This window comes from Triticum aestivum, chromosome 4A (assembly GCF_018294505.1).
Source record: "Triticum aestivum cultivar Chinese Spring chromosome 4A, IWGSC CS RefSeq v2.1, whole genome shotgun sequence".
NCBI classification, from domain to species: Eukaryota; Viridiplantae; Streptophyta; class Magnoliopsida; order Poales; family Poaceae; genus Triticum; species Triticum aestivum.
Window position 1 is genome coordinate 115,472,212 of NC_057803.1, and position 27,656 is coordinate 115,499,867.

Sequence of the window (27,656 nt, forward strand, 5' to 3'; positions counted from 1 at the left end):
TGGCAAGTTTTATCTGTTGATTCATTCTCCTTCAAGAATAATAAAAAACAGAAATGAATTTTTTTTCACATCTAGTGTTTACAATCAAAACCAACCCGATCGAAGAGATGAGCACGACCCATCCTATCTCGGCACATGCTTGATGACAGTGCTTGAGTTAGAGGATTGTAGGTAAACCGTGAGAGAGAAAGATATGAACAGAGCTTCCATCTCCAGCTAACCCAAAAAATTAGTCAGATATAAGGAGATGGAGAGGAAGGAGAGCCCCCACCTTTGATGCAGCCGATGTTGGAGGAGGACGCTGACGGTGGCAGATCGGGAGCGCTGGTCGATGATGGGGTGCGTGGCTTGGGGGCAGCGGAACCTACATGGCCTGATTCCTCGGCAACTGGGTGCAGAGCTCGGTTCAACTGCGAAGATTACAGGGGCCTCCGGCATCGACGACTCGTGAAGGCTTGGCAGGTAGGAGGCAGCGGCACCTCGCCATCAACGGCACCATCGCTCCTGAAGGTGAGTTGTTTTGCAATGGCTGGCTATATATTGTCGAACTGAGTCCAAACATAAGACCAAGGGGTTGATTTATTTGTGCGAGTGGAACCAGATGGAGAAGACGAAGAGAAAGGGAAAATATGGTGGAGAAGGAATGAAAGGAAACTGCAGTGGAGATGATAACGCGCCCCGAAATTTAGAAACATTATAACCGAGCACTTTTCTAGCCCTCTCAAACCATTATCGTTTTCGGCCGTTGAATCTGCTCTTCTAAGCGTTTCAGGCCGTTGGATGTGAGTGCAATCCCCTATGGGCTTCAGTTGCGAACAGAGAGAGCTAGACGGGCTGGGCCGCTGCTCCCAGACCAAAATTGGAGCTCTACTATTGTTTGGGTATATGGGCTTGACACCCACAAGCAACAAAGCCCGTGAATAAATACTACTTTCCGAAGCGAGCAAGGATCCCGGTGTGCGTCATCCAGTTCTTGTCTCGCGGACGGTGGATTCATACGATGCAAGCGACCGCACCTCCACCGACGACATGGTCGCCTCACTGGGCGACGCCAAGGGGACGGGGGGCCGAAGCGTCGGCTGTGATTAGAATCCACTTGCCGGTGATTTAGCACGTAATCAATCATAGTTTTTGTGGGCACTAATCGCAATTGATGTGTGCCACTCTTTCCGGCATCCGATTATTGCAGGTCGCTTATGGTTCTTTTTCAGTTTCTTCCTTTATGTGATTCATCTTCTTCCTTTATTAGATGCGTGAGGACGCTCATGATTTGGGTTCGGTTTCTTCCTTTAATTGTTGCGCGTCTATATAATCTCCACCACACTGCCACTGCTCATTCCCCAACCTTATTCGGCAACGTCACATCTTCTGGCCATGCTTCTCGCCAGGTTTCCACCGCAGGCCTATTGCCCCTCCTTCCTCACATCTTCCATCAAGATACTACTGATACCGAGTCCCTTCTGATTGATACCGCTTTCTTGTTTTGCTCCCAATTCACGACAGACACTTTTTCTGTTGCAGGTGCTCTCACATCTCAGTTGATCTATTGGAACTGCCGACGGGTTCTGGTGGTTAGTTTGGGCACTTCTAAAGCTCACAATTTGCAATGGTTGGCACCCAGGTTAGTGTACATGTACTCACATGTCTTATTGTACATATGTATGTCTAATTGTGTATACACTTCTAGAGTCTCACTCACATATCTTATCATCCTTATATGTATGTGTGCCTACAATTTGTCGATATCACGGTCCGTTTGTTGTTACTGTACAGCACATAATATTGGGTGTCTATGTGGTGGAAATAAGCTACTGATATACAGTTTTAGTGTTCAATTTCGAAAGATATCTTAGTTTCTGACTGTGATTAATCTCTGTTCATTTGTTCCATGGCTACTATATGTACAGTACCAGCATTAAGAGTCTATGATGTCATGCCATGTTCATAAATTTAATTGCCTTATTTGTGTCCTATGTTTTTCTTCTCCTCATATTTATGTTAAGCGGTGAATGTTTATACCATCCCTTTTTGTATTAAAATGTATACCACTATTTTCTACAACCAAGGTTGAGAAATTGATTAAACCAACCAACCATCAGAATTTGCAATACATATGACATCCTCCCAAAAGTGCAAGATTGATTTGCAGTCGTCTGAATTGACTGTTGATGTTGCGTATTAATTCAGTTTTTATAATAGTTTGTTAAGACCTGTTTTTCAGTTTTTAATTTAATTTCTCACATGTTTATATGTATTAAGAGGCATATTTTGTCATTCCGCATAGTCTGAAATTATTTATTGATTTATCTTTCAGTATATTTTTATTTTTGCATATTGCTAACTTATTAAGAGGCCATATTCCTTACCCTTTTTTACCGTTATTACCGTTCTACTGTACTAGGGCATTGCGTCTACCGTGCACTGTCCTCTTCATCATGTTGAGGGTGATCAGATCTCCAGCCAATTGGTATACTCTCCATATACTACTGATGTCCGCGGTTTGGCGACTTTAAAAAAATGTGAAACTGCACTCCTGTACTATAAGCGTCTTCCTCTCTACTTGTATGGGTAATATATGTGAACATGTTTAATTGTTGGGATACAAAAGTTTCAGTCGATTGTAACCGCTTCTTCATCATAGAAAAAAACAGACCATATGTTACTTCAATCCACGTGGGGATTTTATTAATGCTATTGTAGCTTCGAATTGTCTACTTAAGTATTGTGAAGCTACCATCCGGTTCTACATTTGGCCAAAAATATGTCCATAGTACAATCTCCTATAATGTCGGCTTTTGATGTTCCCGTATGGCCTATCATATGGGTAACTTTATTGTTACAAGCTATCTGTACATCAAAGATTTGTCTCTCACCCTGATGCCAACAAATCATGTTATCCTCTTTATATATATACAAACTGAGTGCATGAAATTTGAATTATATAGATAACCATTATACATCCGGTTCTACATTTGGCCAAAAATTTGAATTATATAGATAACCATGTTATCCTCTTTACTTGATCTCTAAGTTTCAACGTTTTTCAGGGATGCACAGGGTCTGCATGTGTCCACGAAGAGAAAATTGCAAAAGGATGGCTATTAAAGCATCAAGTGTTAGTATATTTTCGGTTTTGCGGACGGATGTGATGTTGTGGCTGTGTCTGCTTGCATCAAGATTTTTAACCCAGTTATTTTTGTGTGCAAAAGCTAGATCTCAAGCTTTCAACATTGTTCAGTTTCACGCGTAAATGCAGGCTTGTTTTTCTTAAAGGATAATTTTGTTATAAGGCAGACTTAAGGCTTTCAACATTGTTCAGCTTTATGAATAAATTCAGGCTTGTTCTTCTTAAAGAATAATGTAGTTGCTTTCAAAATTGCTCGATTTATGCATAAATTCATGTAATAGATCAAAATTGAGACCAATAAGGCCTTTGATGTTCTGGCCAACGATCACCCTGTTGCATTGCTCGTGTGGTGTACCAACTATTACATCATGCTATTTATATCACCTTGATGTTTCATTGTTCTGAAATATAATAGATATAATCTTAGTGTTATGTCGTATGCCTATGTATTTTTAGAAATACCTACCATTAATGATCTAGTTAATGTTAGGAAGAGAACTTACATATGGCCTAAAAGTACCAAGACCAAGGCACGACCCAATTCATTAACTGCATGCACTGGTTTAACTGCACCGAATTAAGTGGCGACATGCATGCGCTTGGATGAAATTGGCTGCGTGCTTGTTTGGCATTACTGGCTGGTCTCACGCGCACCAAAATTCACCTTCCGTGTAATATCAACGGACGCACCTCGCTTGCACTCGCTTGCACTGAACAAACAAAGTAGTAGTATTTTTGCTGAACTATAACATGCGTGTGCGATTCAAAAATCTGCTGATGTGGCGTGAGTGCTGAAATGGAATAGCTGCATGTTGAGATGAGGTGGATAGGCCGCATGTAAAAAAAATAGGTTAACGGGATGAGCTATTTATGTATTATAGATTTCTTTTGTTAATGTTGTAACTCTTTATTTTATCACTAGACGATTACTATTTGATACAGTCCACTTATTGATCCACATTCTGATATCATAGTCTTCTAATTTCTAGAAGGAGTCTTGACCTCGTTGAAAAATAAGTTGTCTGGGAGCTTTATCAGCATCCAAGAAAGCAGCTAAATCCGAAAGTTGCCTGAAAAAGGAATTCAATCAAGGAAGCAAGCCGGGCTATGAACTGACTACTGTACTGACCTCTGGGAGTTAATTGCACGTTGGTACCACACTTGCTCACCTACTCACGAATCAGTACCACTACTCGTGCATGTCGCAGTTCAGTACCAACTCAGGGCCTAAGTGATGCATAACGGGCTGACAGCCGTATAAGCACGTATTGACCGCGTATCCGACAGGTCGGGCCCACATGTCAGGTGACATGCTGGCCGAATCGGCGCGTGCCCGGTGCGCTGACTAGGACGAGGCCGATGCGGTCGGTTACATGGGCTCGGTCGGACTCGCCTCACTCTCGCTCGACCTCACTCTCACTCTCGCTCTCCCTCCTCTCTCCGATTCGCCGCCGCCCTCCGCCCGCTGCCGCCGCCACCTCAACCGGCTCGCCGTCGCGCCATGGAGGAGGAGAGCAGCCAGGACTCAATCGCGCAATACATGAACCTCTCCGACGACGAAGCCATGCATTACCGGGTGAGTTGTAGAGCTAGGGTTAGGGTTGGGTTATCAGATTTGGGGGGATTTGATTTGATTTGGGGATTTTGTTTTCCTTTTGTTCCTGTAGATCCCTGCTAGCATTGAAGACGAAGACTACAGTGGCATTGAGACAGCATCCAGAGTTCTTTGCCATCAGCATGGTGTGGCGGCTGAGAGGCGTGTAGCATTCGAAGCATTTAACACGGGCAGGAGGTTCTTAGTCTGTCCTATGAGTGTAAGATTCTGTCCAAACTCTGTGTTAATGGTATTGTTTAATCTAGCCATGTGCATAGAATTGTGCAGTCCAGTGCATGGAATTCATGTTCTTTAATCTAGCCATGTGCTGATGCACATTGTTTAATGAGTACTCTTGTACCATAGCTCTGATGGTCATTTTGTAGCTGTGTGAGGGTCATTTTTGTAGCCATTTAGTACTACTGGTGCTAATCAGTGGATTAGAAAATGTTTGCAGTACAAGAGTACTCACTTTGCAAATTATTTGATTGTTTAAGGTCAGAGAGATTCAATGTCAGAAGCTTAAAATTCACCTAGTGTTATATTATTAAAGTTGGCTATATTATTAAAGTTGTTTCCCAAGGATGCTTAAAGTTCATTTTTAATTCAGTGGCTAGTCATTTAGGGTCCTACATTGTTTTAAGATGCTCATGCTATGGTTGTTTATATTGCAGGAAGATGACAACTGTGGTGTTGTTCTCTGGGTTGACCCAGAGTGGCCTCCTACATTGCAGAATGCCTTGTTGAAGCTATGGGAAATGTATCATGACAGCAAGAGTGATAGGAGGAAGGATAACCTGGAGAGTTCATTCACTATTCACCAGTTGACTGAAGAAAAAAATAATCTAGAGGCCAACTATGACAAATTGGTTGAAGATGTGCACCAACTGTTCAATGCTCAAGAGGATAGGATGGTAGATTTCAGCTATTTGCAGGCTAAGATGCAGAATGTGCATGTTTCTGATTCAGTATCTGACATGAAGACAGAGATGGGGAAGAAAGATGCAGAGATCTTCAAGCTGCAGGAGAAGTATAAAGTACTGATGAACCTGACAGAATCTCAAGGCACTTGCATCAGGAACCTGAAGTTTAATCATCTAAAAGAGAAGGAAGTGCTTAGTACATCCACCAGGAACCTGCAATTCCAGGTTGATGAACTCAAAAAGTCTGAGGAAAAGCTCACCCAGGAGAACACCCAGCTGCTCCTTCACATGGGTGATCTCAAGAAGGGGCATGAGAAGCTCACAGCAAGGAGGGATCAGCTAAAGATTCAGATTGCTAAACTGTTGAAGTCAGAGGAGAAGAACAAGCAGAAATTGAAGGGGATCCTGGACATCTTGTCAGAATGAAGATGTAGAGGAAGAGCAAGAGCAAGATCCAGATCAACATGAAGAAGAAGAATGCTTGCTTTGCTGACCTTTTGTGAAGTATGGTGTTGTTGTGAACTAAGTTATGTACTATGTTGTGGCTTAAAGTTGTTGTGAACCACTATGGTGTTGTGGTGAACCACTATGTTGTTGCTTTAAGTTGTTGTGAACCACTATGGTGTTGTGGTGAACCACTATGTTGTTGTTGTGAACCACTATGTTAACTCTTAGTTGCTGTGAACCACTATGTTAATCAATATGTTGTTGTTGTGAACCAGTAAGTTGTGAACCTTGTTGTGAACCTTGTTGTGAACCTTGTTGTGAACCACTATGGTGTTAGGCATTTAGGGTCCGTCGACGTCGAGACCCCCCTAAACCAAAGTGGTTAGGCATTTAGGGTCTGTCGACGTCGAGACCCCCCTAAACCAAAGTGGTTAGGCATTTAGGGTCCGTCGACGTCGAGAACCCCCTAAACCAAAGTGGTTAGGCATTTAGGGTCCGTCGACGTCGAGAACCCCCTAAACCAAAGTGGTTAGGCATTTAGGGTCTGTCGACGTCGAGAACCCCCTAAACCAAAGTGGTTAGGCATTTAGGGTCCGTCGACGTCGAGAACCCCCTAAACCAAAGTGGTTAGGCATTTAGGGTCCGTCGACGTCGAGAACCCCCTAAACCAAAGTGGTTAGGCATTTAGGGTCCGTCGACGTCGAGAACCCCCTAAACCAAAGTGGTTAGGCATTTAGGGTCCGTCGACGTCGAGAACCCCCTAAACCAAAGTGGTTGGGCATTTAGGGTCCGTCGACGTCGAGAACCCCCTAAACCAAAGTGGTCAGGCATTTAGGGTCCGCCGATGTCGAGAACCTCCTAAACCAAAGTGGTTAGGCATTTAGGGTCCGTCGACGTCGAGAACCCCCTAAACCAAAGTGGTTAGGCATTTAGGGTCCGTCGACGTCGAGAACCCCCTAAACCAAAGTGGTTAGGCATTTAGGGTCCGTCGACGTCGAGAACCCCCTGAGCCAAAGTGGTCAGGTAAACAAAGTGGTTAGGCATTGCCAATAACCTTAATCAAACCTTAACATTGCAAATAACACTAATCACCAAATTGATAGCATAACATTGCCCATAACATTAAGATAGTTGATAGCAATTCAGTACACTCAAACATAATCATCCAACCAGTTTGACTTGTTGGTTCAGTACAATCAAACCTAAGCATCCAACCATGCCATGGTTCAGGACACAAAACATTGATCACTTGCCATAGTTTTGAGAAACAACAACTCATTTCACACACTCATCAGTTACCACTAGGATCAAACCACCTCATCCAACCAGTGTGACTTCTTGGGGCAGAAGATGTAGAAGGAGTTGCATATCTTGGGGCAGTGAATGGCCTTGCACCACTAGTTGATGGGTGTGAACTTGCACCAGTCCTTGCACCAGACCTTGCTCCAGATCTTGCACCAGTCCTTGCAGGTGGAGGCTGTGATCTTGGTGCAGGCTAGGATCTTGCAGGTGGAGGCTGTGATCTTGCAGGTAGGGGCTGTGATCTTGCAGGTGTAAGTTGCTGTTGTGACCTCTTGGTCTTGCAAAAAGAAGTGAGATTGGTATTAGTAGACAATATTAAAATATTAACAAATGCACTAGTCAACAAATAAAAAAGAAGTGAGATTTGGTATTACCACATGTTTGTTTTTCCTCATAGCCAAATCTGGTTTCAATTGTTTCAGGCAGTTGGTGTATCTATGGCCTTGGAGACCACAGTTAGAGCATGTTATTGTGGCCATTCTACTGCTGTCTTTTGGCTTTGGCACTTCAAACTTGCCCTTCATCCTCTTCTCTTGCTTTCTTCCTCTCCTAACATGAAATTCTGGTGGCTCTATGTCTGGTCCAGGTGTCCTTATCCAGTCATGTTCACCAGGAACAGGAAAGATCATAGGTTCATATGCTGCCACATAAAATGGTTTTCTGAAGAATTTACAAACAAAGTCCTCTGGAAACCTCTTGGCCTTGTTAATTGCTGAAATTGCATGGTTACATGGTAGGCCACTGAGGTCCCATTTTCTGCAACCACATGTATGATTATCCAAGTTCACAGGGTGTGTTTGCTGCCCACTGGTCACTTGCCATAAATTAACACCAGCTTGAATGGGTTTGCAATATCTAGCCCTCTCCTTTTCCAGCTCTAACTTCTCAGCATAGTGTGGTGTGATCTCCCAGAAAGCTGCCTTTCCTCTCTCTCTCTCTCTCTCTCTTCTCATGCCACCTCACCATTTGCTTGTCCTTAATACCATCAACCATAGTCCTAATAGGCTTTTTCCTAAAATCAAGGATATACTTGTTGAACACCTCAGATAGGTTGTTAACAACCAAATCTGTCTTGCAGTTAGTGTCAAAAGCATGCCTTGCCCATGTATTCTTAGGAATTGCATTAAGCCACTTCCAAGCATCCACACACTCATTTCTCAAATCATTCATAGCAATATTAAACTTATATTCATTGTAAGCATAACTGGCATTATCCATGCATTTCTTTAGATCTTCCCCCCTAAAACCAGCATTCTGGAAATTTGCATATAAGTGTCTAAGACAATATCTCTGGTGGCAGTTTGGAAATACTCTATTCACTGCATTGAGTAGCCCCTGTTGAAATTACAACAACAAACTAAGCTACTGACTACAGATATAGTTGAAAAAAACCAAGAAACTATGCTACTGAAATTACACAGCAAACTAAGTACTTACCTTCTGTCTATCTGACATGATAGTATAAGGACCAAATTGGCCAACTTCTCCTCCTAGACATATCTTGAGTTGGTGCAGAAACCAGCACCAATTTGCTGTATCCTCCTGACCAACAATGGCAAATGCAATTGGATAAATGTTGTTATTGCCATCTCTGCCAGTGGCAGCAAGGATCTGTGCACCTGTGGTCAGCTTAATAAAGCATCCATCAACACCTGTTTTGCAAAAAAAGAACCAATTAAGTCAGTACATAGCAAAGAAACTACAGCAAAGGTGGAATCATGTACATAGCAATGAAACTAAAGAAAAGAAACAAGTAACTAACCAATGAAAGGTCTGCATCCAGTGAGAAATCCCTCCCTTGCTCCATTTAAGCAGAAAAACATTGCATGAAACCTTGGCCCTGGATGTGGTATTTTTTTGTTGCTTTAGGAACTAGAGTTGTAACTACAACCCTACTTCCAGGGTTTGTCTGCATGATGGTTGCTGCATAGTCCCTTAACCTGGGATACTGCTTCTTGTGCTCTCCTAAGACAGCTTCCACAGCTAAGTTTTTGGCCCTATAGGCCATGTGCTTAGGAACCTCAACACCATACTTCTCATTGCAGGCATCAATCAGAGTTTGTATGCTAGTGGTTGGATCAGACCTGAACAATGACTCATATGTCTTTGCAAGCCACTTTGCACTAACCCTGGAAGACTCTGTACTGGTAGGGCAAGTGTGCTCCAGGTTCATTTTTTTATAGCAAAAGTCTTTTCACCTTTGATCACAGCAGCAACAATGTGGAACTGACAGTGCTCATTTCTGCAACTTGCAATGATCCTTTGGTCAGAGTTTCTATGATATCTGAAATCTCTTGCCTGTGAAATGTGCAAGCTCAACAGAGCATCTCTGAATTGCTGCTGATTTGTGAAGCACATGTACTTACATAATTGCTGGTGTGGGTGCTCCATTTTTTCATTGAACCATATCCTAGGTTTTCTTTTCTGTGCCCTACTCTTCTTATTTTTCTTTAGGACAAATTGCAGTGGCTCATGCCCATCATCTTCACTATCCATCAGCCAACCAGTTTCTTCTTCATCTGATGAAGGAATGAAATCTTTCTTCAACTCCTTTAAAACACTAGAATGTGTTCTAGTGGTGGGGCACCTCCTAATTGGCAGCTTCTGTTTCTTCTTTGGAGGTTCTACCTGCAACTGTTGAGCTAACTCCACATTCAAGCTCTCCTCCATCTCTTCATCCCCACTCTCTTCCTCCTCCATCTCAAACGGATCCTCAACCTCAGTGTCACCCTCATAATGAAGTTGTTCCTCCTCTTCTGACTCATCATCTGAATATTCATCTTGATCATCTGCTAGTTGTTCCTCATCTGCTTGTCTCTTTCCATCTATTATCTCTGTGTCTTCAGAAATCCTGTACTTCTCCAAGTAGTTGTCACTGTCATATGCCCCTTCTGAATTATCACTACTGTGATATCCCTCCTGCAACAAGACTTCATCCTCCATCACAGATTTCAGCTTTTGTTTACCTAGATTTTTGCTCTCTTGTGTGCAAAAACCACTAGCACCAACATTGGTACTACTACTACCCTGACTATTAAAAACAACACCTTGGTCATCAACAGCAAGCACAACTGGCTCACTGAGATCATACACAACTGGTGGTGCATAAAGAATGGTCTGTAGTTCAGCATTTCTCTGAATTACAACACTGTTAGTGGCTGTTGCTCTAACTAACACATTCAAAACTAAAGTATGCTCATGTTGCTTCTTAATATTCTGCAATTTAATGTTTGTGTCAATCAAGTCTAAGCCATGCTCTCTCTGCTCTCCTATGCATGTGTTCTTCATGTGATACAATTCATCAGAGAATGTAAATCCTTGTGTATGCAACAGTGCATACAGATTGAGAAAAGTGACATCAGAACTGCATGTCTTTCTATCCAAATTATGTAGGGCATCAAAGTGAATCCTAACATCCCAGATAGCCTCCTCCACACTACAAGTGCCAGCAAATTTGGACATTTTCATTAACACTAACCCTAGCCCCCAAATTGGAAGAAAGAACAGAGGAGAGGGAGGAGGACTTACAGCACCCCACCACATCCATGGGTCCAGTGATGGCTAGTGAAAGGGTTGGCGACCCACATCTCTGCCATCCGCAAGCGCTGCTCCATGCTCAGCGGGGCCTCCTCCATTTCTTCCTCGCCGCTCGAGTAGTACGACGAACTGTCGCCGTCATCCTCGGCCAATCCTGGGTGCGCATCGGGCCCGAGGCCAGGAAGATCTCCGTACCCGCCCACACCGCCACCGCTGCTCGAGCTGCCGCCTACACCGCCGCCGCCCGGATTCGCCGTCGCCATTGACACAGAGGAGCACGGGGAGGAGAGGGAGAGGGGAACGAGAGTTAGGGTTCGAACTGGCGGCTCGGTTCGACCTAGCCTGTTAGGTCGGCCTCGTCCTAGTCAGCGCACCGGGCACGCGCCGATTCGGCCAGCGTGTCACCTGACATGTGGGCCCGACCTGTCGGATACGCGGTCAATACGCGCTTATACGGCTGTCAGCCCGTTATGCATCACTTAGGCCCTGAGTTGGTACTGAACTGCGACATGCACGAGTAGTGGTACTGATTCGTGAGTAGGTGAGCAAGTGTGGTACCAACGTGCAATTAACTCGACCTCTGGCCACATCGATTGACTTTACCTAATTTGGTTGTTCGGTCCAGTCAGCCCCCTGCTCCCATGGAAACTCCGCCTCACAACCCCATCTCGCCCCCCTCCCCGCCCCCGGTCGCCGATGGCTCCCCGGCGGCCGACGCTGGGGCGGATGGAGAGGAGCCGGCGGGGGAGTTCAGCGCGGGGCTGGAACCCCTGTGGTCGCTCCTCTTCGGCACCCCGGAGGAGCTGGAGCCCATGTGGTCGCCGCCCAGGGGATTCGACGTCGGCGCCGAGTTCGCCGCCGCGGCAGCGGGCCCGGATCCCCTGGTGGACGACGGAGGAGGGCCCTGGGACGGTGCCGAGTGGAGGTCAACGGGGCTCGTCGCCGGCGAGGGCGTGTCGGCGACGACCCGGGCGCCATCCCCGCCCACCGCGGCGCCGGGCTTCGCGGAGTTCGAGCCCCCAGCGTCAGATTCATCGGAAGGCGCTCCAGGGGTGAGCCCGCTTGATCACCTTGATGATTATTCACGTATGCCGGAATCTCCGTCTACTCCTGTTGCTGTAGACATGCGGGAAAAGCTCGTGTTCGTCTCTGACTCCACGCCGGTGCCGGGGTCTCCTCAGTCACCATGGGGGTCTTGCTTGGAAGCCAATCTAGAGGAGAATGCACCGACGTGCACGCTGAACACCATGTCGTCGCCTCCACAACTTCCGCCGGATGATGACGATTTGGTGGAGGCAGAGGATGCTCCCAAGTATTTCTCTCCTTCAGAGAATATTGCCTCAGCAAGCATGGCTGCTGTTGATTTGAACGCGGAGTATGACCCCAAGGGGAATGCCGATGGTTGCGGTACCTCAGGTGCTACCAGTACAAATGACACGTCCCTTTGGGGATCACGGAGGACTGCGAAGACCATGGCGGCAGCAAATGCCACACCTTCAGAACCAAAAGCACGCTCATCTAGATCCTCCAAGCGGCGCCCTGTGGACTCAGATCTGGGAAGAAGCAGTGAAAGGCACAACCTTTCTGTATCCACCACTAAGCCGATCAAAGAGACCACCACTACTGCACCAGACATAGTTGATAAGCTGATCAAAGAGATTACCAGTACTGCACCAAACACAGTTGACGAGCCCATCAAAGAGGCCACCACTACTGCACCAGCCACAGTTGATAAGCCGATCAAAGGGACTACCACCACTTCAGCAGACACAGTTGATAAGCTGATCAAAGAGACCACCACTACTGCACCAGACACAGTTGACTTGCGCAACAGGGTGGAACAACATAGGTCAGCAGAAAATGTTAAGATGCAAAGCACCTCCAGTGGCCATGAGAACAAAGGAGGTGGTTTCAGTAATCAGATTGTAGTGGCTTTACCAGCCGTGAATTATAGGTCCGCCAAGCGCGGCGGAGTCTCTGTTCGTGCCCCAAGGAAGACTAAGACGGCTGTAAAGGCATCATCATTGGATTCAGACAGTGTACCACCTATCTCGCCAGTGGTAAACAGTGAACCTTCAATGCATAAAGCAGAGTCTAATCATCATGTACGACCTAGCAAGTATGATCTTGACCCTGAGAACTGCTTGCCATCGGACAAAGTGGACAGTAGTGGTATTGTACCGTGCAATGCGGGGTTGATGAGTGCGGAGTCGCACGTGGTCAGTGAGATGCCCCAACAACATGATGGAAAATCTTCTAAGCCTCCAAGGGCAAAGAGGGCGAGGGTATCGACAGGTAAATGCTCGTCAAATTTGAAGAGGACAAAGAAAAATGGTGGCTCAATTTGCCAATCGCCAACTGTCACAATGATGCCAGATCCGAACAACAGTTCCAAAGTCATCATGGATAAGAAATTGGTTGATTCGGAAATGGTGGATAGTGTTAATGGATCCTGTTGTTTTGTGGGGGAGGCAGTGCCGGAGGAGGAGGCTAGACAGAGGTGGCCTCACCGCTACGAGAAGAATCATCACTTTGTGGAGAAGGTAGGCATTTGGCTCCACTGTCTGCTCTTTGCATGGCTGCATCATATACTTGATATAAGAACGGGATATTTGTTGGTGTAGATTGATTCAGAATAAACAAATAGTTCTGTGGATTTTAAGGCTTGTCAAGAGTAGAATCTTTTACTAGAACTATATTCACATGCTCATCACAGCGGTGCACAACCATAAATATAGCAAGGAGTGCTGATTAGTACACATGCAAATCATCAATACCTTCCTAGCAACAATATCCAAGCATGTAGGAAAACGTCAGAGAACATACGTATCAAATGAGGTACATGTCAGAATTCACAATAGGTAGTAGCAAGTAGTACCATAGAAGGTGGTGTAGGACTGTAGATAGACGTTAATGTTAGAGATGTACATAGTTTCCATTTTGGCTGTGTATAATATCCTGTTGTATAAGTGGTTTTCCTGCACATTGACCACACATGTACGTGCATATATACTGAAACAGAAAATAATTTTAACTTCAACCCAGAATATGAAGCCTTGATCATTGTTTTTTTTGCAAGTCTTTGAGCCTAATCGGTTTGGTGCCAATATTTGGCAAGCCAGCATTTGGTAAAATCAAAAGTAGCCAACCAATTGCCTGTCAACATTTTAGACTTGCGAACAATTGGCATCAAACCAATTAGGCTCTTCATCTTGTATGCAGCTAGGGACACAGGAGTTACAGATAACTTTGGACAGTGGTTCAAACAAATGGACATTGAATGCCATATGATAAGAGAAGTGAACAAATGTCTTAAATGAATCACATTGCTAGTCAGGTTGACTAGGTGAAAACCCAAATAATTGTTGACTTGTGTAACATGAAGCACATAATTGCAGGAGAAATTGTATGAATAAACAGGAAAGGACCAACAATTTCTCTTGTGTGCGCAATAGCATAATCTTGTAATAATAAGTAATACCCACAGGCATGTTGGCTTCATAATTTATAGATTCTTATATGGAATTTGTTATTCGTATACTAGTACATACTAGATTTATACTCTGCCTTGTAACAATTGAATTTTACGCAAGTAATGTTTTCTGCTTGTGGTTTCTCTGTTTGAAGGATAAGAGGAGCGATATCCAACCAGTTGCCAAGTGAGCAAAAATGCATTGTCTCTTATACTTTATGAATGATTAAGTTGCTCCTGTTACCAGGCTAACAGCTATGCGTCTACCTTGCATTACAGTGCTGGCAATGCTGTCTTGGATGTCAAATGTCACTATTTGCAAGCCAGCATATCCGGATCTACTTTATGCATTGGAGATTGTGCATTTGTGAAAGTGAGTTCATATTTCTACGCTAATATTTCTTTTATAGTTTTATGTATCTTTATGGTTGTGCCTTCTTCATTTTTATGTCTTCTGAACTCATTAAATGTTTCAAAAAGTTTCCAAAAATAATAACCCATTGATCAATCTCATGCATTTGTTTTCCATTTTGTAGAGTTTTGCATCTCGGTGATCACGTTCATGTATTTTTTTTGCAGAATCTTTATCTATGTTTATCTAGACCTGATGCTTGATTACAAACATGTTTTTGTTATTGTGTTATATAAAACTAATATTTATGAAGATGTCAAAAACTTTTTTGTTGCACAACTCTAACAGGGTTAATCTTGTGCAGGGTCCAGAGGGAAAGCCAGATTACATAGGCAAGATACTGGAGTTCTTTGAAACAGTTGCCGGTGAATATTACTGCAGAGTGCAGTGGTTTTTCAGAGCTGAAGACACGGTGAGTTCTGTTGTCCTGGCTGTTTGACTGAGAATTACGTATCTCTTAAGAAACATTTTCAGCTGATGAGTATTGTTGAAGTGTTTATGTGGACTGCCTAGCCCTTACCATCAGTTCAGACTCTTGGTTGCATGGGATAGTGCATGAAGCTTAACATGGTATCAGAGCCCAAGGTCTTGGTTCAAGTCCTGGCTTTCCCAATTTATCCAAAAATTGTTGTTCCGCCCTTTGTGTTCACGTATAGGCCTCTTGAGCCATACCTCTGACTCTATCCACGTGTTCTCCGCGTCACACGTGAGAGGGGTGTTGAAGTGTATATGTGGATTGCCTAGCCCTTTCCATTACTTCGGACTTTTGGTTGTGTTGGCTAGTGCATGAAGTTTAACAAGTATGAAAGTTGATAATGCATTTTTTTTGTTTTGGAGTTGAGAATGCAGTTTATTTTAGAATCTCTAACCATGTTTTTTTCAACCTCTTATTCGATCTCAGATCATGGAAGACCAAGCACAGTCTCATGACCCAAGGAGGCTCTTTTACTCAGATCTGAAGGATGACAATGCTCTAGACTGCATTGTCTCCAAAGTGTCAATTGTGCAAGTTTCTCCTTGTGTATGGATTCATCTTGTATCTTAGATATTTTCTTGTGATGTCTGGTTTCCCAATATTTGTTCCAACTGAGAAGTAATGTTATTTATTTATGTTACAGGTTGATAACCAGTCAAAGTCAATTCCTTCACCCCAGTATTACTATGACATGAAGTACTCTCAGGACTACAGCACATTCTCTACTTTGGAAATGGGTTTGTTTTCTCAAACAACAGTGATGCACATGTGGCTATGCATGAATTTAAGAGACCGGAAATACTTTATAGTGCCAACCAATTATGACTTGGATTTGAGAGCGGCTCTCCAAAATTTTGCATTTGTTTCAAGTAGCTTTCAGATTTTGTTTTATTATTGTCAAGCTGGTCATAGTTTCTGAAATATCTTGTTTTGTAATTTGCATTTTGTGTAGTTTCTGTTGTATCATCTTTTCATTGTTGTTATGAGCTTACCTCATCAGTCTGACTTTGTTTCACGAAATGCAGAAGATACACATGCTAGATTGCAATCAAGTCAAGTAAGTAGTATCAGTATGAAAAAGGCAGACTTCAATAAGACGCAAAAGTCTCATGTGCCGAATAAGAAGGATCTCTCTTTGTTAGATCTGTACTGTGGTTGTGGCGGAATGTCAACTGGACTTTGTCTTGGAGCTCATGGTGGCGGTGTGAATCTTGTGACGGTACTTCTACACAAACATCGTATGTATTATAACTTAGTAGGAATGCATGCTTTTTGAATGTTTTGCTCATTGTTTACAGAGATGGGCTGTTGATGATGATGAAGTTGCATGTGAAAGCTTCAGAATGAATCATCCAGAAACTCGGGTACTGTGGCTTTCATAATTTCATGGCCCATGCTATATTTTTCTCAGTATAGTTTTTAATGCAATTTCTGATCCATTTTATACACACTGTCATGCTGCTTCAATAGGTCCGCAACGAAACTACCGATGATTTCCTTGAATTGCTGAAAGAATGGCAAAAATTATGCAAACAATATGTGAAGGAAAGTGAAGTAAATGACCATGCTGATGCTATAACAGAATTCAGTAATGGGGGTCCAGATGATTCTGCAGTCCCTCCTGAAGAGCTTGAAGTATGGAAGTTAGTTGATATTTGTTTCGGTGATCCCAGTAATGTCAGAAAGCGCTGCTTATATTTTAAGGTTTGCGATGATTTATTGATTAGTTTCCTCTTCTTTTAAAACTATAACAGAGGCAGCTTAATTACTTGTCAGATCTACCAGTGGAAGCAGACAGTTCAAATCCCTAATTCCATTTGAATCAAACTAACACGCGATTGCTCCTGTGTCATATTTTTTATTTACAATGGAATATACAGGTCTCAGTAGGCTTAATCCAAACCAAGGTAGAAGATAATATATGAGTCACTTTAGTCCCTATAAATATCCCTCCATTATACTCCCTCCGTTCGGAAATAACTGACACGAGGAGACAAGATTTTGAACTGTCGGTTCAAAATCTTGTGACCTCGCGTCAGTTATTTCCGACGGGGGAGTAGCTATTATCTATTATAAAGGGGGCCCTGACTAGTCCTTCAATTTGTCAAAGGGTCCACCAAGTATTTCCGTTTAGATTTTTTACCAACGGCGAAACATATAAATGATTTCCTATCAAATAAGTACGTTCACTCTCTTGCCTTAACCCTGTAGCAAAGCTCTTCCATATGTCCATAGATCACATACTTTTCTTCTCTTTTGTTCATATATGCTTCTATGCTTAACTAAATTTGCTATTTTCTTATGCAATATGTATGCAGGTCCGTTGGAAGGGTTATGGCCCTAATGATGACACGTGGGAGCCAATTGAAGGATTAGGGTATGCAATTTTTTATCTTACCAAGACTCATTTCACGTAATATGAACAGTCCCACTTTTAAAATGCAGGAACTGCAATGATGCAATTAAGGATTTTGTTATTGAAGGTCATAAGCGAAAGATACTACCACTTCCTGTGAGTGTTATTCTTCAAAGTCAGCTTTGGTGAAATTAAGTATACTGAGTATATGACTGTCAACTAGTAGATTAGATCCTTTCCCTGAAAAAGGAAACTAAACATAGATAAAAAAATCAAGTACGATTCAATATTTGACCGTCAAATAGAGATCCAAGAACACATTGCGAACACGTCTATGCAATTTTGACATGATGCAGAATTTTTATTTTCTTGAAGGGGAGCCTTGGCGCAGTGGTAAAGCTGCTGCCTTGTGACCATGAGGTCACGGGTTCAAATCCTGGAAACAGCCTCTTGCAGAAATGTAGGGAAAGGCTGCGTACAATAGACCCAAAGTGGTCGGACCCTTCCCCAGACCCTGCGCAAGCGGGAGCTACATGCACTGGGGCTGCCCCCTTTTTGAAGAAGCTTAGTAGAACAAAAACTGATTACATGAGGTGCGGTTTCAGTACTACTAGGTGCGAGGAGGAGGTTAGCCTTGATGGGTAGGTGGTGCCTCAGAAGGACACCTTTCGATATTTGGGGGTCAATGCTGCAGAAGGATGGGGGTATTGATGAAGATGTGAACCATCGAATCAAAGCCGGATGGATGAAGTGGCGCCAAGCTTCTGGCATTCTCTGTGACAAGAGAGTGCCATAGAAGCTAAAAGGCAAGTTCTATAGGACGGCGGTTCGACCCGCAATGTTTTATGGCGCCGAGTGTTGGCCGACTAAAAGACGACATCTTCAACAGTTAGTTGTGGCGGAGATGCGCATGTTGAGATGGATGTGTGGCCACACGAGGAAGGATCGAGTCCGGAATGATGATAGAGTTGGGGTAGCACCAATTGAAGAGAAGCTTGTCCAACATCTCTGAGATGGTTTGGGCATATTCAGCGCAGGCCTCCAGAAGCTCCAGTGCATAGTGGACGGCTAAAGTGTGCGGATAATGTCAAGAGAGGTCGGGGTAGACCGAATTTGACATGGGAGGAGTCCATAAAGAGAGATCTGAAGGATTGGAGTATCACCAAAGAACTAGCCATGGACAGGGGTGCGTGGAAGCTTGCTATCCATGTGCCAGAACCATGAGTTGGTCGCGAGATCTTATGGGTTTCACCTCTAGCCTACCCCAACTTGTTTGGGACTAAAGGCTTTGTTGTTGTTGAAGAATATGATGCAGAATTGTTGTGGCTATGCCTTCCCTTTGTGCTTCCATGTTAGAAATAGTAAGCGAGATCATGTGGGGACAGCAGTATAGGAGGGCTACCCCATAGGTGCGTCCAGCACAGCCTTGTACGGCCCACACAGCTAGGGGCGCACCCCTTGCGTTGCCCTCCAAGAACATATATCCTTTTGTTTTCCCAAAAAAGAATTGTATTTCCTTATTTTGCGGCTGTCTCCATCTATATGTATGGAGACCCCTGACCATTGTATATAGCAGATGAGAAGTTGCCCTAATCTCTCCAGGCCTGCAACCTGCAGCAACAATGCCAGCCCAGCCGAACCTCTCTATCATCACAGCTCAGAATGATTCTGATATCAAAGCCGGCGATCTCTGTTGCACATGCTACCAGGGGTGAACCTATGAACTTCAACGACCGCGTCTCTGTTGCCACCCTCAAGGAGTTCACCGAGCACCCAAAAAAAAACCCAGGCCTGGAGGTTTCTCCGCACGCATCTGCGACGGCGACCGCTGTCGTCAACACTGCCAACATCCAGCGACCCCCCCCCCCCCCCCCCGGTAGCTGCATCCACTGTGGTCTTTGCAGCCATGCTGGGTGCACAGGAGAAGCTTGTGCCGCCCTGATCGATGTTACCGTAGGGGTGGCGTGGCCGCACCATCGATGATCACGGCGATAGTCACCCTCAGCGGCTTGCAAGTTGGTGTTCCCAACCAATGGTGCCGAGGGTGACGTGTTACTTGGCTTAATCAATGTGAGCAGTGATTTGCAGGTCAGGGCACACTGGCAAGTGCGAAGGCGTGGTTAGCGTCCTACCACCTGACGGGTTTGGCAAAACTGTGATACTGCCACAAGGAGCGCAAGCATGGCCAACCCTCCTGAGAGGACTTCACCGCGCATATCAGCCGATGCTTTGGTCCACCCTCGGGCAGCAACCCGTTTGGCGAGATTATTTTGCTTACCACTTTGGTATGCCGACTACCAGAAACAATTTCTAGCCCTCAAGGTCTTCCCCGAAGACGAGGAATGTGGCATCTTTATGAACGGCCTTGACGAGCCCCTCAAGGTCTAATTTCTCATCTTCAAGGCAACACCGAGGATGCCATGGAGTCACATGCTCGTCTGAGCAACTGGTGCCGTGCATGACCGCTGCCCAGCCAAGTCGGTCAGGTCGCTCATCCCATCCTGTGGTCGCTTGGGGGACTTACTCAGTGTGCTACGTTCCTCCTGGCCGTTCAAGAGCTATCTTTGACCGATAATACGTTACCACTTTCCCAACCAAAAAAGAGTGACTATAACCCCTTTAAATGTTCAAAATTTTAATTTGAAGATCTGTTATAAATATTTATTTTATTTCTTTATTTTCCATTCTATTCTTGAGGGGTTACTATTTTTTCGCGCGCGCGCGCACACACACACACAGTTTGGGAGTCAAACTGGCTCATAGCCTTGTCCCAATCTTCCCTCACGACCTCACCTCATGATCATATAAAGTGGATTGGGAGTCAAACTGGACACATCTAACTAATATGTGGAGCTATCACAGTGGCAACCGACGTGGTGCTTGTTTCATAGGCGAGCCTTTTTGCTGCCTGTTTGAAGACACAGAAACTTTTTGGCTTGATTATCCACTGCGTGCACACAGACACTAGCACTACCACGACAAATCAAAATTCACATACCATCTTCACATAAGTAGCGCTTTTACAGCAGCAAGCTATGTGGTGCTTGTTTGATAGGCCAGGTCACATATTCGAAGAAACCCGTCCCATACCGCTGCCACCGACACCTCCGCGCCAACTGTTCGGTCATCTGCCCTTTCAAGTTGGATTTGTCGGGCACACCATATTCCTCTCTACCTAGGTGGATTTGCCACTACCCATTAGACCACCTTAACCTCTCCTCCATGGTGTAAAGGTCAAGTACTTATCATGACTGTTGTCACTGCAGTATAGTTAGTCCATGTAAATTCTTTCTCTCATGGTTGCTATGGCCTCATTGGTTAATATTACTTTTTTCATATCTTGTTTGTGTATGTTTTCAGGGTGCTGTTGATGTCGTATGTGGTGGTCCACCATGCCAAGGCATTAGTGGCTACAACCGCAATAGAGAATTTGATGAACCATTTAAATGTGAAAAAAACAAGCAGATTATTGTCTTTATGGATATCATGCAATTTTTGAGGCCCAAATACGTCTACATGGAAAACGTCCTTGATATATTGAAATTTGCTGATGCAACACTTGCAAAATATGCTCTAAGTCGCCTAATTGGTATGCATTACCAAGCCAAACTAGGGATCATGGCTGCTGGATGTTACGGCCTTCCACAATTTAGGATGCGTGTATTTTTATTGGGCTGTCATCCTGAAGAGGCAAGTATGATTTTCTTGTATTTTATTAACTGGGACACTGGGAGCCAGCCCTATTGGAAAATCATGTTCTGATATTGGAAAATTACTTTATTGTTGCCTAATTACCATTTTTACTCTGTAGAAATTGCCCCCATTTCCTCTGCCTACACATGGAGCGATTGTGAAGAATAATTGCCCATTGGCTTTTGAGGTAACCATGAATTGATGAAATTCGGTCTGTGATAAGAAGATAGTGTGTATCCCACCTTAGAAATGCATTTGTATGGAACGATTTCAGTTCGCTCTTTGCATCTCACATTATTTACCTGTCAAAAATGAGGACGTGCTTTCTCTGGCATGCTTACTGCATTGTATGTTTACACTCGTTCTGTGTGTTGTATTCTGTTTTGCTTGTCCATCATCTGGGAATTTTCACCTGTTGATGCCTGCTATGATGTCTTTGTTTTTCCAACTAGGCAGAGTATTCAGACCTCCAGTGTGAACCTGACACATTTTTTTAATCTTGTAGCGTAATTTGGTTGGGTGGTCTGACAGCACATCAGTACAACTAGAGAAGCCAATTGTCCTTGAAGACATTCTTTCAGATCTTCCAAAAGTAATTGAAAATCTTATAAGAGTTCTTAAATCTCTAATTTTAGTAACCTTTTGGTTCATAAGCTGTTGTAAACTGTTAGGTGGGAAATGCAGAAGATCGTGATGAAATGCCATATGTAAAGGGCCCTCAAACGGAATTCCAAAGATACATTCGGACATTTAGTTCTGGTGGGTCTAATATTTTTCTATGCTTATATTCTGAAGATACTAATTGTTGAAATAGGAAATAGTGTAGGGTTGTTAGGCAAATCTGATAGACAGGTCTATAATGGACCTGTCTAACGCGCGATGGTGCACAACCATCCCCACACGACTACACTCTCAGGAGCTTAGGTTGGGACCCTTTGGTGGAAGGAGGGAGAGGGGGATATTTTTTTTGCATTGTATAGAACCGATTTTGTTCAGTACTAATGGTGGGGAAACTCAGGAAAAATAACAATTGAAAAATAACATAATTCAATTGAAAACTATTGATAACATAATTCAATCGAACCGATTCAAGTGTATTGTTTTGTTTTCCCAGTAGTTTAGGGTTTGGGTGTGTCCCTTAGGGTGTGTTTGGTTGATGCCCACACTAGCCCACCTACCAAATGTTGGCAAGAGTTTACTTGCCAAATTTTTGGCCAAGGAATCCCCCACCCTCAATTGACCATTTATTTGGTAAAAATCTGTGCAAGGAAGGGGTGGACATCCATCGGTAACCAAAATTTTGGAAACAAAGCAAACAGTGACCGAAATTTGATAGCCAGCCAATTTTTTGGCAGGGCTAGTGTGGGCAGCAAACCAAACAGACCCTTTCCTTGTACTGTATATTTGCCCTTTGGGTTGTTGGAATAAGCAGTCTCCATTTGAGCCTTTCTCCAGTATTGGCATGTTGGATGTCATAAACTAAATTTAGAAGGGTATCACATAATTTACTCCTTTTTATTTTCGCTGTAGTTTCCGTAATTTTTATTTAGTACCAAACCTTTCATAATTCTGTTTGAAACTCACATAAATTTCTTCCACTGCAGAAGTGCAGGGTCCCAAATCTCATGCCGCAAAAGCTAAGTCAAAAAAATCTAAGCCAAAATTGTATGACCATCGGCCGTTGGCACTGGGTCATGATAACTACTTAAGGGTTTTGCAAATTCCCAAGAAAAAGGTTTGCCGAGAAACTTATATGTTAGCATTTCATCTTTGATAAATCACCCCCTTCAATCTCACCAGTCCTATTCCAGGGAGCTAATTTTAGAGACCTTCCGGGAGTCATAGTTGGTCCTGACAATGTGGCTAAACTGGATCCAACAAAGGAAAGAGTACTTTTACCATCTGGTCGTCCTCTGGTAAGATGCTTAAGATACACCATACTTCTCTGTATGTGCAATTTAAAACTTGCCAGGTTGTGGTTTCATATTTTCATTTCAGGTGCTTGATTGTGTACTGACATACGAGGATGGTAGATGCTTAAGGTTGGTTTCAATTGATTTTAGTAGTACACTGCTGTTTCATAGATATGGTTTCTTGTTTCTGATTTAACTGTCTCTTGTATGATATATTGTAGACCTTTTGGTCGACTATGGTGGGATGAGGTAGTCGGAACTGTGCTGACGTGTCCAAATATTTGTATGCAGGTTACCTATGATTCCATCTTCTTTATTCACTTGGCTCATAACTTTAAAATATCTCATAAGAAACTAAGAGAATATGTTTCAGGCCTTGATACATCCTGCGCAGGACAGACTGCTCACTGTTCGTGAAAGTGCTCGATTGCAAGGTTTTCCTGATAGCTACAGGTTTCGTGGAACAGTCAAAGACAGGTACTTGTTTACATTGTTTCTGTAAGTTGTCACGTCAGGGTTGAGCGCTTCAATTTCTTGTAATACTCTATTCTGAGATAGTTGGAACCCATTACTTTTTTTCCCATCCATGCAGCCTTGCAACATCAGCAAGTCATGCATCCCCACTAAACTTATTTTCCTTCCATCTTCTTAAGCCACGTCATCAGGTCCACTAATTGCAATTGGCTTGCCAATCTTTAGGCAAGCCAAAAAATTGGCTACCAATTGGTTGGTCACCAACGTACTTAGCCAACCAAACTTACCAAAAATTGGCAAGATTTGAAATTGCCAAATGTATGACAAAATTTGACTCATATGCTTAATGCAGGGTCTTTTCCCCTTCCCTTTGCTGCATGCCTTATCTTCTCCCTCCCCATTGGTTGCACATATACCGCCCTCATCCTCGGCCTCGCTGCCCATAATCTCCTTGCCTCTGCGCAACGACACCGCCACCACTCTTTTCATATAGGTCATTTGTTGAGGTCGTCATATAGAATTCTCAGCATAGTCCATACGCCATACTCAATATGAATTCTAACTGTTTCTAATGATTTCCTGCAGCAACGTGTGGGGTATCTTTTAGTGTACATAAGATTATATGATATTTAGATAGTGGCCTGTAGCATAATGTTAACATGTGATGAGCCTGGCTGCAGGTATCGCCAGATTGGAAATGCTGTGGCCGTACCCGTTGGCCGTGCACTTGGGTATGCCTTGGCCATGGCCAACCTGAACAAGACTGGAAATGATCCCCTCATGGAGCTACCACCCAAGTTTGCATTCTCTCATATAGAAGGCACTCCTTAGTCAGACTGGCAAAACCTAACGGTTGACTTTTCCACCTGGGTTTAAGTCTCGTCATCTCCGTTCATTCTCCGCTAGAAAAGCTGGGTACCTCATGGTCGTGAATATCATTAGGACTCGTGAATATCGTTAGGGCATGCGCATTTTAACATAAGTCTTGATTCATTTTATTGCCATGTTGTACCTTGTAACATCTTAGTTTCTTAGAAGTTCCTGTAGGCAGGTGTAAGTTGCTCAGTATGGTTTGTCCTGAGAGAACCTTGTGTTGTACTGTAAAAGAATGTAGGTATCATAACTTTGTCACATACATTTGTTAGAAGCTCACATGGGCAGGTGTAGGTGGCTGCAGTGGATCTCCTCTGCCTTTGTTGTACTATAAAGACTATGTATGTATGTATGTATGTATAGACAAGCTGAGTGGTCAGGGGAATAAAATGTACACCTTCTGACGTGTTGGTGGTGTTCTATATATACTTGTATGTATTTTCCTGTGAGTGAATGTAAGAAACGCCTAAGAGCATCTTCAACAAGTGATGTAAAACTGGTTTCCTGGATTTTTTGCCTTTCTCTTTTACGTCTCAATTGCATACGCATTAAAACAGAACTTGATACGATAATTAAAACTCATGTCAAGAATCGAGATCTTTTGTTCTTTCTTCCTTTTTGGGTGCGATCTGATCAAGCCAATGGAAATACTCCAGGAACGAGAACCGATCGGTATGCCAACTAATCAGCCTCCAATAATTATCATGTTACCCGGATGGCCGGATGATACGATCCGATCCCGTGCATTGGGTCTTTGGGCATCGTCAGCACAGCAGCCGGGCTATAAGGATTCTAGTTTCGTTATAACCTGAGTTGATATCCCGCCCAAGCACGCCGCGTGCAGTTGACTCGCGCCTCCGCTGATCCGCTCCGCATCAAGAACCCAAGATCCAAGCTAGGCCACTGCGGAAGCCATGGATGATCCGCAGCAAGCAGAAATGGCTCCGCCGGAAGACGCGCCGGCCGGCGTCCCCGCGCATCCCCTGCCACACTCGGTGCGCGGCGTCTTCCTCAACTACATCGGTTACTGGCGGCCACGGTTCTTCGCCCGTCCCTCGGCGCGCCGCCCGGCGGTCGACTACGGTGACCTCGACTTCCTCCCCGACTATATAGCCGGGGGTACAACTCCATCCTGGACCACTGCAACGGGCTCTTGCTCTACGGCAACGCCTGGCTGTACTGCGTGGCCAACCCCGCCACGAGGCGGTGGGAGCGTCTCCCGCGCATGGACGCCAACGACTACGTCCCGTATCTCGTCTTCGACCCCGCCCTATCGCGTGGCTACGAGGTGTTGCTGTTCCGCCGCGAGCCCGAGAAGCCCAAGAAGTTCGACCTCATTGAGTTTCTGTCTTTGCTGGATGACATGTCGGTCGGCGAGGAGGACGTAGAGAATGAGGGCCAAGATGAACCGGCTGGAGAACCTTCCATGGATGACTTGCATCGTTTGACGGAATGGCCACAGTCACAATGGACGCTGCCTGTGTTCTCATCGGCCACTGGAGAGTGGCAGGAGAGGTCATTTGTCCGGGAAGGAGAGGCTGTCAAGACGATGGCCAGTATGCAACTGGATGCGGTACAACCCATGGAATGGGGCCCAAGATGGCGCTACAGTGTGTATTGGCGAGGCGCGCTTTACGTCCATTGCCGTGGTGCATTTGTTGCAAGGTATGCATTCTAGATCGAAGTGCATAACTACAAAACTCCTTCAATTATAGTGTTGATATGTTTTTTTTTACTAATTTATATAATCTTTTTTACTTTCTATTCATGGATTTTTTTATATCATCTATACTCCATCCATTCCATAATGTAGTGCTTCCTCTATCCCCGTGCTTCAACTTTGACCGTAAATTTAACTATCAAGATCGATTGCGGCGGGAGCAAAAGTTATATCAGTGAATTCGTATTCGAAAGAAATTTTTAATTATATAACTTTTTCTCCCGCCGCAGTCGGTCTCGTTCGTTAAATTTATGGTCAAAATTCGACCTCGGGAAGCACGGGCGCACTATATTTTGAAATGGAGGGAGTAATATTTTAGACTATTAACATATTTTAGCGAATAAACTTGTGTTTTGTAGGATATCTTTATCAGATGGTAAATACCGGGTATTTAATACACCAATAGATTTTGAGGAAAGCAAACATGCATGTCCTTATCTTGGGAAGTCGGAAAAAGGGGTGTACTTTGTGACAATTCACAAGTACAATAACCTTCTTCGTGTTTGGAACCTCAGTGAATCAAGCGGTCCAATAGATTGGGTACTAAAGCATACTATCGAGCTTGATGAATCTACTTTGTGGGCCGCAACGCGTTTCTACCAACACGAGATTAATGGACCTTGGATCTTAGAGGACAATAACAACGATGATGTGGAAAACAAGATGGTGCCGCTAAAAGAAGATATTGAATGGAACTCCGATGAGATAATGTAATGAGTAACCAAGGCGGTTGTGAAGAACCATACGGTCACATTTATTTCTTGGGTTTTCACCCGTACAAAGAGGTAATTTTCTTAGGGTTGTCATTTATAGGAGTGGCTTATCATTTGAATAGCTCGAAAGTCCAATACCTCGGAAAACTACGCCCAAAAGATTACTGCACAGCGTATTCAAATGGCATATATGAATCATTTATGTACACTCCATGCATGGTTGAGGAGCTTTCAAAGACTCCTCCATAATATGTACGCAAAGGTTACCATATGTGAACTGCAAATGGTTCAACAGTGCAAGAAAAAGTGTATCATAAAGTTCGAGTCTTATTTTCAGCCATGAATACCATATTATTTTATACATTCGCAATCTTCTGAGGTAGTTTGTCATCTGGTTATGTAATTTGTACTTTTTATGCATTTGAACCAACCAGTTGTCTTCTTGCATAGTTCTACCTTCTTTTGAGGGAGCATAATTCTACATGTAAGTACTGCAAAGTGTAGAAATATATGTACTGGTTACATATGTCTTACTTCCCCCACGCTCTTCGATCACTTCTGGGCATGCAAAAGTAGTCCCGTGCTTTTAAATCGTGTCAAATTTTGCACCATGTTAATTATCATA

General features: G+C 43.8%; 2 protein-coding genes across 5 annotated transcripts; both read left to right on the forward strand.

Annotated features, from left to right (window-relative positions):
- Window positions 1-11,535: 11,535 nt before the first annotated feature.
- LOC123085496 (DNA (cytosine-5)-methyltransferase CMT2) lies at window positions 11,536-25,002 on the forward strand. Of its 4 annotated transcripts, none has more exons than XR_006439788.1 (21): window positions 11,537-13,473; window positions 14,558-14,589; window positions 14,682-14,775; window positions 15,119-15,226; window positions 15,716-15,835; window positions 15,933-16,026; window positions 16,315-16,508; window positions 16,588-16,653; window positions 16,760-16,993; window positions 17,608-17,666; window positions 17,735-17,801; window positions 21,006-21,335; window positions 21,457-21,525; window positions 21,844-21,930; window positions 22,010-22,097; window positions 22,943-23,073; window positions 23,150-23,254; window positions 23,337-23,380; window positions 23,473-23,534; window positions 23,625-23,728; window positions 24,406-25,002. XR_006439788.1 is itself a non-coding variant. In XM_044507136.1 (21 exons), exons 1-21 carry the CDS (start codon window positions 11,572-11,574, stop codon window positions 24,554-24,556), a joined length of 4,149 nt encoding a protein of 1,382 aa, XP_044363071.1. In that variant the 5' UTR covers window positions 11,538-11,571; the 3' UTR covers window positions 24,557-25,002. The 4 variants fall into 4 exon arrangements, 3 of the variants coding, with proteins under 3 accessions (XP_044363073.1, XP_044363072.1, XP_044363071.1); XM_044507136.1 differs by having other exon boundaries at window positions 11,538-13,473; window positions 23,473-23,542; XM_044507137.1 differs by lacking the exon at window positions 14,558-14,589 and having other exon boundaries at window positions 14,650-14,775; window positions 23,473-23,542.
- Window positions 25,003-25,447: 445 nt separating this feature from the next.
- On the forward strand, window positions 25,448-27,270 carry LOC123081846 (uncharacterized). Its single transcript, XM_044504360.1, has 2 exons — window positions 25,448-26,263; window positions 26,678-27,270. The coding sequence occupies exons 1-2, from the start codon at window positions 25,824-25,826 to the stop codon at window positions 27,030-27,032; spliced, it is 795 nt and encodes a 264-aa protein (XP_044360295.1). The 5' UTR covers window positions 25,448-25,823; the 3' UTR covers window positions 27,033-27,270.
- The last annotated feature ends 386 nt before the right edge of the window (window positions 27,271-27,656 follow it).

Bases quoted from the DNA above. Each gene is read 5' to 3' on its own strand.
- LOC123081846 (XM_044504360.1), top strand. From the start codon at position 25,824: ATGGACGCCAACGACTACGTCCCGTATCTCGTCTTCGACCCCGCCCTA. The intron at 26,264-26,677 runs GTATGCATTCTA...TGTGTTTTGTAG, and splicing joins CGTGGTGCATTTGTTGCAAG to GATATCTTTATCAGATGGTA.
- LOC123085496 (XM_044507137.1), top strand. From the start codon at position 11,572: ATGGAAACTCCGCCTCACAACCCCATCTCGCCCCCCTCCCCGCCCCCG. The intron at 13,474-14,649 runs GTAGGCATTTGG...TCCTGTTACCAG, and splicing joins ATCATCACTTTGTGGAGAAG to GCTAACAGCTATGCGTCTAC. The intron at 21,336-21,456 runs GCAAGTATGATT...TTTACTCTGTAG, and splicing joins TGGGCTGTCATCCTGAAGAG to AAATTGCCCCCATTTCCTCT.